This window comes from Charadrius vociferus, unplaced genomic scaffold (genome assembly GCF_000708025.1).
Source record: "Charadrius vociferus isolate BGI_N301 unplaced genomic scaffold, ASM70802v2 scaffold38, whole genome shotgun sequence".
NCBI classification, from domain to species: domain Eukaryota; kingdom Metazoa; phylum Chordata; class Aves; order Charadriiformes; family Charadriidae; genus Charadrius; species Charadrius vociferus.
Window position 1 is genome coordinate 4,988,000 of NW_009650176.1, and position 17,827 is coordinate 5,005,826.

Here is a 17,827-nt window from a genome sequence, read left to right on the forward strand (position 1 = left end):
TAGCTCAGGTATCCTGGAAGGTAAGCAGGAGGCATCCTGACCTTTCCATCCTGTCTATCATTTTTACTTTTCTGAAATTTAATGGAGAGAAAACTAATGGGATTCTGTGGAAGTTACTTAGAAAACTTAGAGAAAATCTGTCTGGATCCAGCCTGCAGTATACTTCAGAAGTGATATTTCTCTTCATTCACTTCTACGGGATTGTTCAAAAAATATGTGTCAGAAGAAGTTGAAAGCTATTTTGGGCACTGTATGAGTATCTAGGTAAGGATTTTTTTATTAAGCTTTTCCTATTAAGACTTTTTCTATACGGGACCTACTCAAGCAATTAGGTTGAGGTGGCAGCTCCATCAGAGGGAGCCTCACCTGCAGCCAGTGAAAAGTATTGCACAAATATCCCTGTGCAGCTCTTTAGAATAATCTTATAATGTCACCCACTTGCTCCCATTACTTTCATGTGTCCTTCCGCTGAGGACTAGCTTTTTACCCTATATGTATATGTGATTGCTGATGGAAATCAATGGGAGATTTGTATTTTTGAAGCCTGCAGGACCACATATCAATAGTATTCTTTTACTGGGAGGCAGGAGGTACAAAGCAGCCTGCCTCCCTTAGGTGGTACATGGGCTACTGGAGGGACATGGGCTGGGCTACAACCTGCCCGCGACTGCCTCCCAAAACCTTGACAGCTGAGGATAGCTACTAGGGATAGGCCAGTTACTTTTGCTTCCCATATATTTTTTTATGTGTCTTGTAGGTCCCATACCAGGCTCCTCATTCGTTCAGCTGCAATATATTCTGATTGTGCGATTCGCTCGTGAGGGCAGAGGAATTGATGGAGCTTCTTTTGAGGATCTTGTTTATGATGTCCTTCCATGTCTTCCTGTACTGATGCCGTAGCAAAGAATACACGAAAGGGTCTGAAACAACTTTGCTGTAAGCTAAGCACTTGGAAATTATTCCCCAGTGGGAATTGATGTGGACTACAGAGGACAATTCAACAAGTCTGTGGAAAGAAGAAGGTTGAGAGTGAATATTCATATTAAAACCACAGAGTAACAGCACAACTGTAAGCCAGTGACCCCCTCAAAACTCCAATTTATTCCCTGGCAATTGCAAGAAAACAAAAGAAAAGAAAACCATACTCATAAATGTGAATGTAGTGCTCCCCTTATACATTTCTAAGAATGCAAAAGTAAACTTGAGGTCTGTTTCCCAAGGATAGGACTACACAGATCCTATCAGAATGTCCCGACCTCCAAACTTCAAGGCATCCTTAACTCTGTACATTTACTGAAGCTGGAAGTGGACATTGGATGTTTTGTCTCAACAAATGTGGAAGAGTTTAGTGCAAAATGGAATAGCTCCAGCAGGATATGAGGCAGTCTTCAGAAGAGCCTATTTATTTGTTATTGGAATACACCTTTTGGAGATGAAAAACCGACTCCAAACCTCTAATGTAGACCTAAGTTTTGAACCCACCTGGCTTACTCAGGCCATCAAGATACTCAAAAGGGCATCCCCCTCTCTAGCCTTATTTTTTCTATCTAGTGAACGCCCTGTTTGGGATCCTAAATACTCTGAGGTAAGAAGGTCAACACTTCCCAGAAAGTTTACGGCTGATGAAATATATCATGCAGCATCTACTCATAAAATCATTTCCTATGTAACCTATCCTCAACCATGAAACTTCTAGTCTCTGTGCCAAAACTTGTCCATACAGACAATGTATGTTACTTTCTCTGATTGCGCTAGGGTTTTCAGTCCCAGTAAGATCTCTTGTTAGAAAGTAAAGTTTCTCATTTGATATTTCACTTCATTTTTTCTCTTCACTTAGTGCTTTTGTTGTGTCCATTTTTCTAGTAGTGTGTGTCATACGATCATGTTTCTGGCAGCTGAAGTTCATCACAGACTTAATATAACTCTAAAGAGGAAGGAAGTATAATCTTCCCAGGTATGTTACCTATTGACTTTCATACTTATTGTCACCATTGAATCCATCATGATGGTAAACTTAACCACAAGTATGATAAAAAATTATTTCTGCATAGCCTAATTTAATTTTCTAAGTATTGATGCAAAACCATACTTTGAGCACTAAAGCTTGAAATTGAGACACATTGTCATTGCTTGGTCCCATGGGACTCATAGTCCCCCACCATTAGCTACCTAAAAATCCAACATCTGGCCTGAACTCATGGTTCCAGGTTCCCTCTGGAGTATCTGAGAAAGCACCTCACTGGTGCTATCAGGCGTTCGTAGCCAGTCCAGCTCCTAGAGAGTTCGACAACTTTAGACAGTTTGTCTGGGTCATAGTAGAAGTACATAAAGAAGGAAAAATCATCACTGAGAGATGGTATAATATATCTTGACTTTAAAAACTGGCCAGTTTAAAGGCCAAACATATCCATTTGCAACAAATTTAGCAAGGCAAAACTTTTAACTTATATGGGGAGGGAAGAGTTTTATGTACTCCTCATACCTACACTAGCACAGATAGTTCACTTGTACTGAGATTTAGAGTATTTTTGACAGTGACATATTGATAACTCCATGAAGTTCTCTTTCCCGATGTCTTTGAGCAACACTGAAGGGCGGTTCTGTCCAATCTGTCTGTGCAGCTGTTGAGAAACTACTGATTTTTCTAGAGGAGGAACAGCTGTGTGTGCTGTGAGAGAGCCCCACAGTGCAATGGCAAGTATGATCTTTGCTGAAACTGTCTTCAGCAGCAGGTGCTCTTAAACCTGCCTGGAAAACACTTCAATTGCGAATGTTTCTTCAGACAAAGCACCATTTCCAAGGAGCATTCTGAAGCGTGGTTCCTGCAGCAGCAATGACAATAGCGTTGGTACTTCAAACTGTTTAGAGATGAGGATTTTTTTTCCTCAGTCATTTTATTCTCATTCTGTGAACTTTCTATACATTGTGGTGTTTAAAATAGCGCTGGCAGATGGCATGGTCCAGTCATTTGAGTACAAAAGTGGGACTGAGGAACCTTAATTTGCTACACCACTGACTACGAGCTTCTGTCTTCTCTGTTCTGGTTTGCCCAGACTGCAAACTCCATGGGAAAAGCTCTGTCTCTTCCTAGGTAAGAGTGTTGGCCTTAGCGGCACAGGTCTGCAGCCAGTGCTGGGGCTTTAGCCACTGTCACGATATTGGTAATTCCAATTCTGAGCATAGCTGTGTGTGCCTTGTGCTGGCAATTTGATCACTTTGTGTATCACTTCCATTGGAAGCGATGCACACCTTTACAATGATGCTTTTAGGGGATGCCAAAACGCTCTTTGGGCTCACAGATGTGTGAAACGTTTGATGTGACTGGGCTACGTTACATGAAAATACTTGGGAATTGCTCTTGTCCCTCCACTGGTGCCGCTTGGCTCAGCTGATCGCTGTAAGCAACTTTGAGATACCAAAGAACCGCCATCTGTCCCATTTCTCTCGCCTTTCATATCGACTAAACAAATGTTGTTCTTTCAGCGTCTTCTTGTAACTCCTGGTTGATATCTTCCTTACAAAGTAGGATCAAAACTCAGACATAATTATCATCTACTCAAGCTGCCGGGGGGTCTCATCTGGTGCAGTCTCTCTTGTTTAATAAAATGTAGCTTATGACACCCACGTTAATATGCTCTAAAATGAGAATTGACTATTTGGAAATTAATCATCTACTGAGTCATATTTACTTTGTAATCTACCGTGAGCCATCCTTATTGTTATTCTCCACTTCACGTATTTGATGGCTTCCTTGCATTTTGAATTTTGTCATGTTAAATCTCATCTGGTTGATTTACTTTTACTGAATGCTTTACAGATGTGAACTTGATTATGTTTAAGTCCAGCAGATGCCTTGAATCACCAAAATATAACAAATTTGTGTCCAAGTCTCTGTCAATCAGTTTTGCACAATGCTAACAATCTCCATTTAAAACGTATAAAATAGACACATCAGGGTTGCAAGCCTAGACTTGCTAATTTTACCTTCAATAACAGATCAGCTAAAACCCCTACACTTTTATCACCAGAACTTTAAATATTTTCTTTGATTATGTTCCTTAAGTGTCCTTGATATTTACACACTTTGCATTCTTGTGTATTATTCTTTTATAGTGAGTTATATTTGCAGATATCAAGCAGCAAACACGGAAATGCAGACAAACCCCAAGCTATGCAATTCCTTTTTGTGTACAAACAATTAAATGTCAGTCTTTCAAGGCATATCACATACTTTATTGCCTTTGAAAGAGGGTTTTTTTTCTCATTTATGAGGGAAATTATATGCATAGCTTCAATTTTCCTGAAACGTTTCAGCCAAAAAGAAGACATTTTCAGTGAAGGAGCATTAATATTTCAGTGCTACCTGTAAATTAAATTCTCAGCTACCTAATTCCCTGTCTTGCTTTCATAAGCCACTATTCTACTGTCTGGTCTTCAGCACCTTTTTATTTCAAAGTTATAAGCTGTTTTGCTGTGATACTTTGTTAATATTTTTAGAAATTTACAATTCTGTAGTGTGCCATGCCATGTGGCTGTCCAATTATTTTCTTTCACTTTCAGTAAACAGATGAGAATGCTGTGTTGAAGATTAAGACCTTGATCTCTTATGCAGATAACGCACACCGAAAACCCTTTATATACATGTACAGTTATTCACTACAGTAAAACATTTTACTGAACATGTGTGCAACCCGCCGGGAGGTTACTACAACGGCAATGTATCTGCTGTACATTGCTTAAATCTGAAAACAGCTGAGTTATGGAGAAAACTCTGAATAGACCAGAGCCTCAAGCAAGCTAAAATGTCTTCTTGTTCAGGAGGGAAACAGAGCTGGCACTGCACTTTGGAGTTGGTAGATGATGAAGTTCTCACAAGAAGAAATTCGGTCCTTTCCCAAGATTTTGGACCAGCTCTTCAAGCCTGCATTCCTAACATTTCTGTTTGTGTCTAACTGATTTATTTTTTTCCCTGCACAAGTCCCATAGCATCAGAATTATATCTTAGTTGGTTTTTTTGTGTTAATGATATGAATAAGCTGACCGTGAATTTTTATCTTGGTGTTGATTTTCCTTTATTTTCACCTTATTGCTCTGTAGGCTGAATCTTTTGTATTCTGTCTTGCCAGAGAAAAAGCCCTATTTTAATAATTGCTTCTCAACACCACAATGGCATCACAGTCATCATTGGCTGATTTCCCCTTAGCCAGTTTTGCCTCTGGAGTGGTGCATGTATTACAGCTGGCCAGCTTCTCTAAGGGAGCAGACTTTTGGACTCTCGTAGCTAATCTTGCGCATCTCTTGTAGGAAATCTTGCAAACCATTGCTTTTAGCCGTTTCTGTTCCCCAGAGCTGCAGAAACCACCTGTCAGCATAGAGATACAAGGACAGCAAGCAGCACTGTCCAGCTTCTACCGAAAGGTTTTTCTATGTAGGAGGACAATATCTCTACCTCACAACAGCTGAGGCTTTTGAGGAAGACTAGAAGGCCACTGTCTTCCAATATATCAACCTAAGATTGCATAGGAAAATCGTGCATTTGTACGCACAGGCAGGCAAAAACATAGCTTGCAGAGGAATTCTGAACTTTCTTGTCTACCCGAGAAGGATCTGCATGCAGAGGGCAGGGAACCAGTTTAAAAACACAGTTTGTTTACCCCTTGTCCCCCAGAGATGATACAAGAAAGTTTTAATCATCTTCTGCCTGTTCCACGATCCTCCTCTGTAACCTGAGGGCTTGGGGCTATGAACTTCTTTCTGGTATTACTTTAGGATTTTTAATTTAAGGCCAATTTCCTCACACATTGAGAGCACTTATTAACTTACATGAGCCAAGTTCTGCATTTCAGCGTGAAATGCCTGGAGTTGGAAATGAATATTAGAAATTGGTATGACTTATTTTATTAGGAAAAAGCTCCTGGGAGAAAATAGGTTTTGAACAGTGTTATTTAATTGCTTAATGATAAATATAGCAAAAGAAGAGGTGTGTACTAATAGAATTTTTACAAACCAAGAAAGAAGCTATGCCTAGAAATATATAATGTGAGGTATTACATCTGTCATACTGGTACACTGGAAACTGAATCAAGAAGAATCAGATTCTGCTGATATATTACTTAAGGTCAGCCACTGAACTAATTAGAAAGGTGTTTTCTTGATAGAAGAGGTGCCTAATCTGATTTTTACCTTAATATAATCTAAAAAACTCTGGCTTGCCCAGGAAAGAGTTTATCTGGCTGGGATTATAAGCACAACTCTTTCACTGGTTCATGCAATTGCTAGAGACGCTTATTTGGTTTTGGTGCAGAAGCAGAAAGATGTTGTTATAGTAAAACCTTGTGTTTTGCTGGTTTCAGGCCTCAATTCATGAAGTACTTAAAAGCATGTTTAATTTAAACCTATTGCTGATTAGAGCTGGCTGTCCAAATGAGAGGCTGAGCAGCACGCTTCATTGGCTGTCTTCTGCTCGCTGCCTTGAACCGTGATTGATTGCCTCTATCTTGTGAACGCAAAGCACAGGACATAGTCCAGATAATAATAATTGCTTACATAATTAAGCTCAAAAGTGTCCTAATCCCCTTGACTTCAACAACCTGAGTCATACATGGGAGGCACAGGGAAGCACAGCAATGCACGTCCTTGTGTACCCCTCCGAGCGGCGCTGTGTCCAGTGAGGTCCCTCAAGTAGCTAAAGAGGGAGTTCCCTGTCGTCTGTTGTGCAGCTATCCCCCGAGACATGTCACAATTGAAAATGCCAGGAAAGTGATAGCCTTTATCCCACCAGGCACCCCTGACCGGTGCACAACCCTTCATGCAGACAGGACCCTGGTGAGGCACTGGCCCAGTTTGCCCAGAGAAGTTGTTGAGGCCCCATCCCTGGAGATGTTCAAGGCCAGGCTGGACGTGGCCTTGGGCAACCTGGTCTAGAGGGAGGTGTCCCTGCCTGTGGCAGGGGGGTTGAAACTCGATGATCTTCAAGGTCCCTTCCAACCTAAACCATTCTATGATTCTATGACCCTACATCTTGACTCTTCTTGTAGTCACTCTCTGTGGTGAAGCTGTTGGTCCTCAGCAGACGGAAGACTCAGGGGAACATTTGAGTGATCCTTGTGTGGACTAAAGTGAGGAGGCTTGGGATCTTTCTAACCCCTCTTCTGTATCTTAAGGTTACTGGGACACAAATTAGGATGCCACAGAGTTAAGAGGAGGTGGGGAGGTGGTGCCTGAATGCTAGGCTGAGCTGTCTATGGAGGAACACAGAAATACTTCTGCCAGTCCCGGTTAGAGCACTTGGCATCTCTCAGGATGGAGCCGCAAGCTATTCTGTGATTGCGGCAATTTTCATTGAGTTCAGAGACCCAACATAAAATGAAAATTAACCATTTGCAGTAAGTCAAATACTTTAATATTTTATAGCCTGAGAACTAAGGCTAAATGTCCATAATTATAAACCCTTTCATACCCTTTCAGACTGTGTGGCATGGAGTGTCTTCTTGCAGCTACTAAGTGAAAGTGAAGGTAAATCTAGTGACGCTGTTACAAATGTATTTGCAACATTGTTACAAATAAACAGCATAAATCAATTGGCTGTTATTATCATGAACATAAAATCAATGTGACATGCGGGTTTCCATTTTTACCAAGAGACTACAAGACCTTCTTGGAAATTGCTTGGTTAGAAATAGAAATCCAGGATATTATACTGAATTGGAGAAACTTGGGGTTGGCTACTTGCCTACTTATATTGAGTCTTAATTCAGCTTTTTCGATTATTTTTTTATGATGGATCTGAGTTTGACTGAGGTCAGCCCTAATAATTTCTATTTGATAGTACTGGAATAGGAGATATACTTTAAAAATATTTTTTTTCCATTCTCTGTTCTACACAGCAGCATTTCAGTTTTTCCAGAGTCTTTTAATAAGGAATGCAAGTTGTAAATTTCCTTCAACGATGAGATAACACTTTTCTGGATATACTCACTTTCTAGTACTTTATGTTTTATAGGAGTAATTTTGTGTTTCCCACAGGAGCTATTTCCAAAGATAAGCTGGTAGACAGACAGACATCTGACCATAAATCACTGGAATTTTTTTTAGCTATGAGCCAGAACAGCTTTCAAATTTGATGTTTATGACTAATAAACTCTACTCAGTCAGACAAAACTCTCTTTAAGTCTGTGGACCATTTTCTCACCTCAGTGGGATCTTGTTGACCAGATTTTTACAGTCTGACCTATTCAGCCAAGTGTCTTGCCCAACACATCACCCCCTGAACCGGGGAGGCAATCTGAGGAGTAGGTGACTACTTGACCCGAAAAAATTCTGCAAAATCTTGTGGACTGACTTCCTAAATCCCTCTCATGCCACCAACGCATCGACTGGGCTGACTGAGCAGAGTCTGGCCCACAGGCGGCACCAGGGTTGTATCAGGTAAGTGCTGTCACATTTTCCACAGCTTTGTTAGCTCGGAAGATGCAATATCTCTGTCATAGGAGTGGAAACAGTGCACGAAATTTTCACAGGAGACTTGAATCATTTTCTGGTTCAGCATGCCCTACTTCTCCGAGTTACGAGTACATCTCAGTAGTCTTTTCCAGTATGTAGGATCGCACTTACCTTGTAATTACATAAGGTGCAAAACAAAGTATAAAAGTGCCAATAAAGGTACTTATTTTCTTTGTTGCTCGCTGCCTCCGTCTCTTTTGTTCTTCTAGACAACGCTCTCTTACGCTGTGTGACATTCAACACAAACAAGAACATGAATCATAATATCAGGTAGCAGATTTTAATGGCTTTACTTATGGAGTGATGAAAATCGATCGTTCCCTTAAATGCTGTATTCACATAAGCCAATAGCAGGGGCATTGCATTTGTATGGGACAATACCAAGTATTAATGCATTGTATGATCATCTCACCCTCCAAAAACAATTACTGAGAAACACACGTTTATATATTTATATACACACACTCCCCATTATATCTACTTATATATAGTCAAATTGGTGGAATTCAACCTTGAGTTCAGTTGCAGCTCCTTTTTGAATTACTGTAAGCTATATTTGCAGGCCAGAGTTTGCCTTGTGATATTCAGAGATTTGGAAAATATGCAGAGTGGGGTAGGCAGCATGGTAATTCCCTAGAAAAAGCAATATTTAACACCACTAGCTTAGATAGGAGAACCTTCCCAGGAATAAAACACAATAAAATCATATTGGGGGGAAAAAAATGCTCTGAATATTCATTCCAACGTTGAAGCAACCACTGCATCCCATAGATGTGAACTGTGTGGCCATAAATCTTTGGGCAGCCTGTGCAGCTCTGTACGGCCGCCGTGACAAATGCTCTGCAAAGCCGGGAACTGCATAACAAACCCACAGCGCTGTGATGTTCTGCATCCTCACCTCAAACCAGCCTTGTTCCCAACTAAACAGAAGCATATTAATCACACTCTGTTTTTTTTTCCTACCTGTGGCATTTTAGGACAAGAGCTTCTCCTTTGAGTTTCCTGATGGTTGTCTCGCCAGGCCACCAGAGAGTTGTTAAGACCCTTGGTGTTCCAGCAAGGTGATGGGAGCACGGGGCTGAGACCATGCTGCCACTGCAGGAAGTCCCCTTTGAAATCAGCACATTATCTTGTCAAAAGAGTGATAATATGAGAAACCATACTCCTTCTCCGAGGAGACCTTATTCAGCCTTTTAGTACTTAAAGGGGGCCTGTAAGAAAGATGGGGACAAACTTTTGAGCAGGGCCTGTTGCAATAGGACAGGGGGGAATGGCTTTAATCTGAAAGAAGGTAGATTCAGACTAGATATAAGGAAGAAATTTTTTACGCTGAGGGTGGTGAAACCCTGGCCCAGGTTGCCCAGAGAGGTGGCAGATGCCCCATCCCTGGAAACATTCAAGGTCAGGTTGGACGGGGCTCTGAGCAACCTGGTCTAGTTGAAGATGTCCCTGCTCATGGCAGGGGGGTTGGCCTAGACGGACTTTAAAGGTCCCTTCCAACCCAGACTATTCTACAATCCTGTGATTCTCTACTTGTTTGTGTAAGTCCTGCACTGGTTGAGCATTTTGAGGGAACTGGATGAGTTACTGTCTTCTGCAGGCAGGCAGGTTGGATGGGCAGCACTTGTTGTAGCTCCCAGAAGACCATGGCCATCTCTGCCCGAACTAGTCCCTTTGGGAAAGAGCAAAACCAAAGCCAGACTGCAGTCCTGCAAACCCTCTCTACGCACATAGCAGCACTGCTCCGTGTTGATTCATTGCACAAGTCGTGGTAAAGCAATCACTTGTCTCAGGCAAACCAAATGGTCTGGCCCATGTGCTGCATTTTGTAACTGCTTGGCATTGGTCTCTCTGTTTTTACAGTAAATTTGTAATTGATGACTCACTGTCAGGTTCCACGTTCACATATGTTAATAGCTGTGAGGTTTGTGGCTATACCCTTACGTTGTTTGCTGTAACTGCAAATGTTTGATCATCATCTAAACACGTGCTATCTGAGGATACATTGAGGATCTCAGCGCACTTCAGTGATCTCTGTGGCAGTGAGTTTTTATGTTACCTTTTCATTGTGTTAACGAAAGCCTCTTTCCTTTGATCTGTTTTTGATATGGTCTTACACTGCCAGCCCCCAGAGCGGGTACCATGATGGGAAAACGAACAACATACTAGAGGAAAAGGTTCTTCTGCTTGAAATAACAAATCATCTCTCTCTTAAATAATATGCCTAAGTAGAATGAAAACACATTTAAATGTGTTACATGTTCTGTGTCTGAGTTATTTGCAGCGAGAAATGACAGCTGAGAAGGAAAAAAAAAAACTCCACCTTTTCAAGGGAACCTATATGCTTTCAGTTCCCCAAGAGCTGGAGAACTTGGAATATTTTTAGGTGCAGACAGATCAGCTTAGAGGTTCAACTGCTTTGCTTAAGACCTGTGTTATTAAATTTATTTATCCCAGGCACACAGCAATGTAAGAAAAGAAATCTCCAAAGTAGGTTCAATTAGGGTGTTGTTAGGGTGTAGTGTGTGGTGTATTTTTTGTCCCTAACACTTTCCCCAACTATATCTTTTCCCTATTGGCACGTACAGGGCTGTCTTTGACTCTCAGAACTCACACATGACTTGGAAAGCCCAGATAGACTTCACCAATTTCTTTTTTACAGCCTTTCCCGATGTAGCTAATAAATACCACTTCACAGAGGAAGGTATTTTATCTCATTCTTCGTATAGACAATGTACACAGATGGGTATTTTGCTTCTGCACACACTTTCATGCATTAAGATAAGAACATATATGCAAGTTCCAGCAGTGACACTAGTAATAGAACTGGATTATTGACTAAGCTTTCATTTAAAGATTTTAATATCCTGGAAAATCTGAGACATATCCCTTTGAAGGTTTGGTATTTTAAACAAAGTTCATGAGATACTGGACCTTAAGATCTGTAAAGCTGGATACACCAAAAAGATAGTCTAGATAATCTGGGTGAAGAAACACATGGGTTAAGCACTAAAGTGAAGTCTTGCCCTCTCACAATACACCACACAATACCTAAGATACCTTGGTCTTAAGAACAAAGTCAAGAAAAAGCAGTATCCAGTAAAAATGCCTAAGCTAACTTGAAAGGACATGTGCCTCAAACATTCACACGATTTTGTGTGGTATTTAGAGGTTTCCTTTGTACTCATCTTGAATGATCTTCAGAAGATCACTCGTGTCTTCCCAAGTCACAGGTAATAAAGCCATCTGTCACAATGCCTGTCACCAGACCCCCTTGCGGTGGATTCTGAGTCATAGGAGGCAGAAAATTGTCTCTACACATTTCTCAGTGTTGAAACTAGACCGTGAGAACAGCCAGAAAAGTCAGGGTAGTCTAAGGTGGGATTACAAACTTGGTTCTCTCATGTGCCTTCTCCCAGCATCCATGTCTATCCTGTTAGGTACTGTAGTAAACACTGAAATTGCCTGCATATATACCACTTATATAATTCAGATGAAGCCTTTGTTACGTCAGAGCTTTATGAATGTCACTGACTGCTCCAGGAGACCTGCAGCCTTTGTGTAGCTCTCACAGGAGGTCTGACCCTTCCAGCGGCGGTAGCTGTCACTGGTTAAGGCAGCACCACCATAGGTGAAATCAGCCACCATATCTGTAGTCTAGAAAAGAAGTTAAAACTCTCCTTTCTTAGAGAGAGGCATTAGAATAACCTGATGCAAGAGAGAAATAATGGTTAGTAATACAGGTTGCTCACAGCAAAGTGCCTATACAACTCTGTCTCCTCTGAAGAAAGGAGGTTCGTTCCCACAGCTCCACTGAATCCACCCCTCCTTGAGATGATTACAAAATGAAAGAACACCCTCAAATTAACCTAGAGCAGAAAAAATGCAGAGGAGGAGAAATACCGTTGGGATTTTTGCCCTTTTTCTAAGCTTTGCTGTGCAGTCCAGGCATACTTTGAGCATTAAGCATCACAATTGCTATTTCAAATAGCCCCAGCAGGTCTGTGGCACTGCCCTGGGAGTAACCACCTCATCTCACGCTGCGTGCAGGAGCTAAAGACCAGTCGAGGCACAGTTTAGCAACCAGACAGCACGTAGGGCAGAAGGGTGGGTTTTTTCCTCTATGTGACTTGGTGGATAAGGGAAGATTTATACATGTGTTTCTCAAGAACAGCAACAGGACTTGCCCGCAGTTCTGCTCTGCATTCTTGGTCAAAAGACAGATCAAACAGCTTAAGTGGAGAATTTTGAGCAAACGTTTCTGTTCCTCTAATAGTGTGCTGTCCTGCCCTGATCCTGTCAGACTTATTTGCCTTAGGCTTAGGAATCCCCAAAATATGACCTTTTTTTGAGGACAGCCACATGTGCTTTCAGTCCCGCGGCTCTGCTCCTGGCTGGCTCCAAACGGAGCGAGCTGGTGTTCACCTCCAGCTTGCAGAGCAAAGGACAGCGAGGGGAAGGGGGGGGGGTCAGGTGGGATGTCTGGCGTGGGACTGCCCACTTCAACTGCTCTCGGCTTTCCTCTCTCCCAGGCAGACTTCTCCCCCCTGTATCAGACACCTCCCTGCTCTGCCAGAGTTTTTCTGAAAGATGTTTGCCTTCCCTTCAGTCTCTGACAGAGACGTTCTGAACCTCGAGGACCAGCCTCCGACTGCCTCCCAAGCCGCGCACACGTCCTTCACAGCCGCCCTGTCGCCCTACCCAGCCAAACCATTTTCTCCTTTTTTTTTTCCAGGCAAATACATCAGATTCTTCCTTTTCCAACCCCCTGCTCCAGCCACACTAAACCCTAAGCCAAACTAGTTCCTCGGAGCAAACCGGGCTGATTTCTTTCTCCACACTGTGACCAGTGCCTCTCTTCTCCCCTTTCCAGAGCTCGCTCGTTGACTCTGCCACCCCGTCCCAGTCATAGCTGGGTCTCAGCCCCATTCGCCCTGGTTTGCCAGACCCTCTCAGCCCTCGGCCAGGACATGCTGATCCACCAGCCACCCTGCCCCGCTCTGCGCAGCTTCACTCTGCCGTGTCCGGCTGCTCCCTTCTCACCAGCTCTGTCCCACATCCTTCCAGCCATGCCTCTCTTGGTCCTCTCCGCTTCCTCCTCTCTGCTTCTCGTGGGCAGAGCCACCACATACTCACAGCACACACTGAATTCCTCCTCCCCCAGGCACCGGGCACCCTCCCCAGCTCCTCACCAGCATCACTGCCCGTCCAGCGCTGCCCTTGGGCTTCCATCCAGCAAGGCTTTCTCTCCTTCAGCTTTACCTTTCTGCTCCCCTTACCGACCCAGGGAAAACTCTCTCTCCCACCCTCCCTCCTCCAGCCAAATCTGCATCCCTTCCAGATCCAGACATAGCCTATTCAGACAAGATTTATAGTTCGTGCATAATCCCTGACATGACTCTTTTGCACAGCATCCCAGCACGCCTTCATGCCCGGTTGGTGCTTGCCTTTAAGTCCATTATCCTCCCAGTCCCCAGAGACTTTTCTTCTCTTGTGTCTAGGCACAAGGGGCTTGCTTAAAGACTCTCATTTGAAATGAACTTCCTACATCCTTTGCTTGTCATACTAACATTGCTACTGAACTCTCTCGCGCTTAGATTTAAGTATAGGCATTCAAGCGTATGCATTTCGCAGATGTTATTCCCTTTCAATTCTGCCTTCAGGAAAGATAAAGTTACAGAGAGCACAGCCATAGGGAAACCGCTGGGCGAAGGAGCTTCTCTTCTGGACGCCGAGGGAAGGGACATGTGCAGCCTCAGCCTGCTCCCTCTCAGGCATCCGGACACGTTTTGGGCTGGCAGTGCCAAGAAATGCAAATCTATCAGCTGCTAAATCCACCTTCTGAGACAAAGGGCAGTGATCTGATCACTGTCTCAAAGGGAAGTGCATGCTCAGCCAAAACTGTCGGTTTCTTTGCTCTCCCTCCCAAAACAAGCCCTTAAGCATAACAAAAACAAAGAGTTGCTGCTACAACTGGAAAAAAATAAACAGAAGTAAAAAGAAACATGCAGAATAGAAACTGGCAAGAAGGATGCTTGTTTTCTCCCCCTCCCCATCCCCATCCCCTGCTGTGATACAGAACAGCCCGTGTTTAACATAACACTGAACCCCTCCTGCTTTCCTCTGCGGTGAATAGTCTCCCTCCCTGAACACACAGGCACCTTACCTGGGATGGATGTCCACAAGCAGCACTAGGGTCTGCATAGTGATCACGTCAATCCGCTTACAGTGAAACCGTGCCACCTTCAGCACTTTTAGATATGTGAAACACAGGACTATAAGGGAGAGGAGGAAGCTGAGGGTGTGAAAGACCCCAGTGAAAATCACAAACTGTGTCCTATCCTCTGGTCTCTTGTTGTACAGGGTGCAGGAGGCATAGAGGTGATGGAAACCCACCCAGGAGAGAGAAGCTGCCACTATCGGGAACGACACCGAGTGTAACCACGTGTAGCTCAGTATGAGCGCAGCATCTCTGTACCTCATTTTGGAGTGATAACTTAGAGGGAAGACCACAGCAATCCACCTGTCAATGCTCAAAGCTGCCATGCTCAACATGGAGTTCGTGGTGAGAAAAGTCTCCAGGAAGCCCACAATGTGGCAGATCTCATCTCCTCCTGGTTGACTCTTGTAAATGATCCCAGCCAAGGTCAGGGGCATGTTCGAAACAGTCATCAACAGGTTGCAGAAGGTGAGGTTGAGGATGAACAATCCCGGGACCTGCTTGCGGATGTCGGCGCTGTACAGGAAGCACATCAGCACCAGCACGTTGGCCAGCAGGGCCACGAGCATCAGCACCACCACCACGAAAGCCAGGATCACCTCCCAGATGTTCATGGTGCGTCCAGTCACAGGAGGGACATCTCCGAAACTGCGCCGTGCCAGCACCCGGGGAACATGGTGCGAGGCGCGCTCACCTCGCCCTCCTCCCCAGCCTGCTCGCACTCTTGCATGCCCTCTGTATTTTTAGAAGAGCTGCGGGTTTTTTTTTCTCCAACCTCCCCCTCCTCGCTGCTCCTTTCCACGTCAACGCTTTCCGAGACGTGCACAAAAGCACTGGGAATGCCCATCAAACTGCGAGGAGGGCTTAAAAAATATCAGCAGGACTGAACCACTGTCTCCATTCGGTCCATTCGAAGGAGAGCAGGTTATTCTGAGAAACTGCTCTTCTGAGATCCCTAATTATCAGCCCCAAGCTCGCAAGCAATTCACCGAGTGAATTGTGCTCTCTTTCCCTCTTGCTTTCTGTCTCTCTCTCTCTCTCTCTCTCGCTCGCTCTTTCTCTCCCCTCCCCTCTCCTCCAACCCTCACTCTCTTCCAGCCTGCATGTAACCTGCTTTTTATGATCACAGATAAAAACCCCATTAATGGATTAAAGCATGCACACCTCTTTCTCCCGCTTTCTGTCTCTCTCTCTCTCTCTCTCTCGCTCGCTCTTTCTCTCCCCTCCCCTCTCCTCCAACCCTCACTCTCTTCCAGCCTGCATGTAACCTGCTTTTTATGATCACAGATAAAAACCCCATTAATGGATTAAAGCATGCACACACTGCTGGTGATTCGCAAGCGTGATTATGTCATCCCTGCTCCACAACCCCTCCCCTTCTCCTTGCGATTGTGACTAGACTTTCCTCAAGAGAAATCCCGTGCTTTCATTTAATTGATTTAGGCATTAATTTGCAAACAGCCGTGTCACCGAATTCCTGCACTCCAGTGTGTTTTCTACATCGCGGTGCGTCGCCCTCACAGTTGTTGCTTGCTGTCAGCCAGGGCAGGGACTCCCTTTTCTCTTCGTTAGCTGTGCTCAAAAAGATGGGGGGAAATGGATGTATTCTGCTACTTCTGTGGAGCTGTCATCAGGCTACTGGAATCATTTTACTGCTCTAGTTTAGCACTTTGCAGTCCCGTGTCTCCAAGCACGACGCATAGGAGGAAAAGGATTGCCTTCCCCTTCTCCTTTCAAAGCAGGGAAACCAAAGCCCCAAATGCTGCTGCAACATGCCCAAGGTCATAGAGCAGGTGAGCGGCAGAGACGGCAACGTGCTGCCCATCTCGCTGTTCAGCCGGGCTTTGTCCCCTTCTTCATTCAAAGCCTCCCTCCCAGCGAGGGCGAGCGCCCTGCGAGATCAAACTCAAGAAGCAGCTGAGCAGAGGAAACAGGAATGAGTCTATATTGCCCATAATTAGGTGTTAAAATTAAGTTTGTTTTAAAGGACGGAGTGGGAATGGTTTTCCGATTGCCTTTCCTGTCTCTTTAAAACATTTTCAGCTGGGGATGCTGAGAGGTTGTGAGCCATTGGGACAGCTTTCTCATCAAGACAGCCGAGCCTTAATCCCCGCACAATAAGAAGGCAAAAGATACCCTGCAGCACAGTTATTGTGGCGGCTCAGTAAGTGCCTCTGCACGTGTGTGAGGACGAGATGCTGAGGCGGATTTTTCCCATGCTCGCAGCCCTTGCCAGAGCCGTGCACGCTCGGTTTACAGCAGCTCTCCGCTGCAGACACTCGGGCTCATCCGCTCAGTAGCGGAGCCGTCACCCTGCGCGGTGTCAGAGCTTTGCGTCTCATAGGAAGGCCCCTTCTCTTCCACTCTTGCTTTCTTAAACCAGGCTTTAAAGGGCTAATAGCAAAGGGGATTCGCGTTGCAAGTCAGACGACTGTCATCAAAGGCAGCTGGGGCTCTCCGGGACAGTTTAGCCGCACACATAGGTCCTCCACACACACACTCAGCAGAGGAGGAGCAGCTCAGGTCTATCCATGAGCTCTGTCAGCTCCCTGTCTCCAGAACACGGGTACGTATCCTTGTGCCGGGTGGATGAGTAGCAGGACTCCAGTGTCTGGTCTTTTCCTGAGGTAGGAACCCAAAGCCACATGAGAAAAGCCTATAGGTGACCCCTTCTCTAAATGAGAGGACCTTTTACCCTCTTGGGAGAGGTAGGCTAAAGAGATGGGAGAGAAGATGCACATCTTGCTGTCTGGCACCAGAACCTCAACAAGTTTCCTTCTTGGGTAGGAAGAAACAGCCCTGGCTGAGAAAGGTGTCCCAGCATCAGCAGCCTGAGCAGGGTGTCCATGTTACAGTACTTATCATGACACCAGCTTAAAGCTCAGCAAGCAAAGACAGCTGCAGACCCCCAGGAAGAAGCCATGTGAGTTGGGAGACAGAAGAAAAAATGGGGAAGTTTCAAAAGATATGGCAAGACTAGCTGGGAGACTAGGAAGGAGAGGGGAAAAAAGGAAAGGAAAACCTGGTGACGTATGGGAGGCAGGTACCCTGTGACAGTGGTGGAGAAGAATCTCATACTCACTTGGTGTCAAGGTGATACCTGAC

The 17,827-nt window shown here is 44.4% G+C and overlaps 1 protein-coding gene across 1 annotated transcript; it reads right to left on the minus strand.

The window, feature by feature from the left end:
* Nucleotides 1–774: 774 nt before the first annotated feature.
* Nucleotides 775–15,336, minus strand: GPR26 (G protein-coupled receptor 26). Its single transcript, XM_009892730.1, has 3 exons — nucleotides 14,669–15,336; nucleotides 8,614–8,727; nucleotides 775–1,006 (listed from the first exon to the last, which is right to left on the minus strand). Exons 1-3 carry the CDS (start codon nucleotides 15,334–15,336, stop codon nucleotides 775–777), a joined length of 1,014 nt encoding a protein of 337 aa, XP_009891032.1.
* Nucleotides 15,337–17,827: the final 2,491 nt, after the last annotated feature.

Excerpts from the sequence above, each read along its gene's own strand:
- GPR26 (XM_009892730.1), bottom strand. The coding sequence starts at position 15,336 with ATGAACATCTGGGAGGTGATCCTGGCTTTCGTGGTGGTGGTGCTGATG. Across the intron at positions 8,728-14,668 it reads CTTGTGGACATCCATCCCAG|CGTAAGAGAGCGTTGTCTAG; the intron begins GTAAGGTGCCTG and ends AATGTCACACAG. Across the intron at positions 1,007-8,613 it reads GCACCTTATGTAATTACAAG|ACTTGTTGAATTGTCCTCTG; the intron begins GTAAGTGCGATC and ends TTCTTTCCACAG.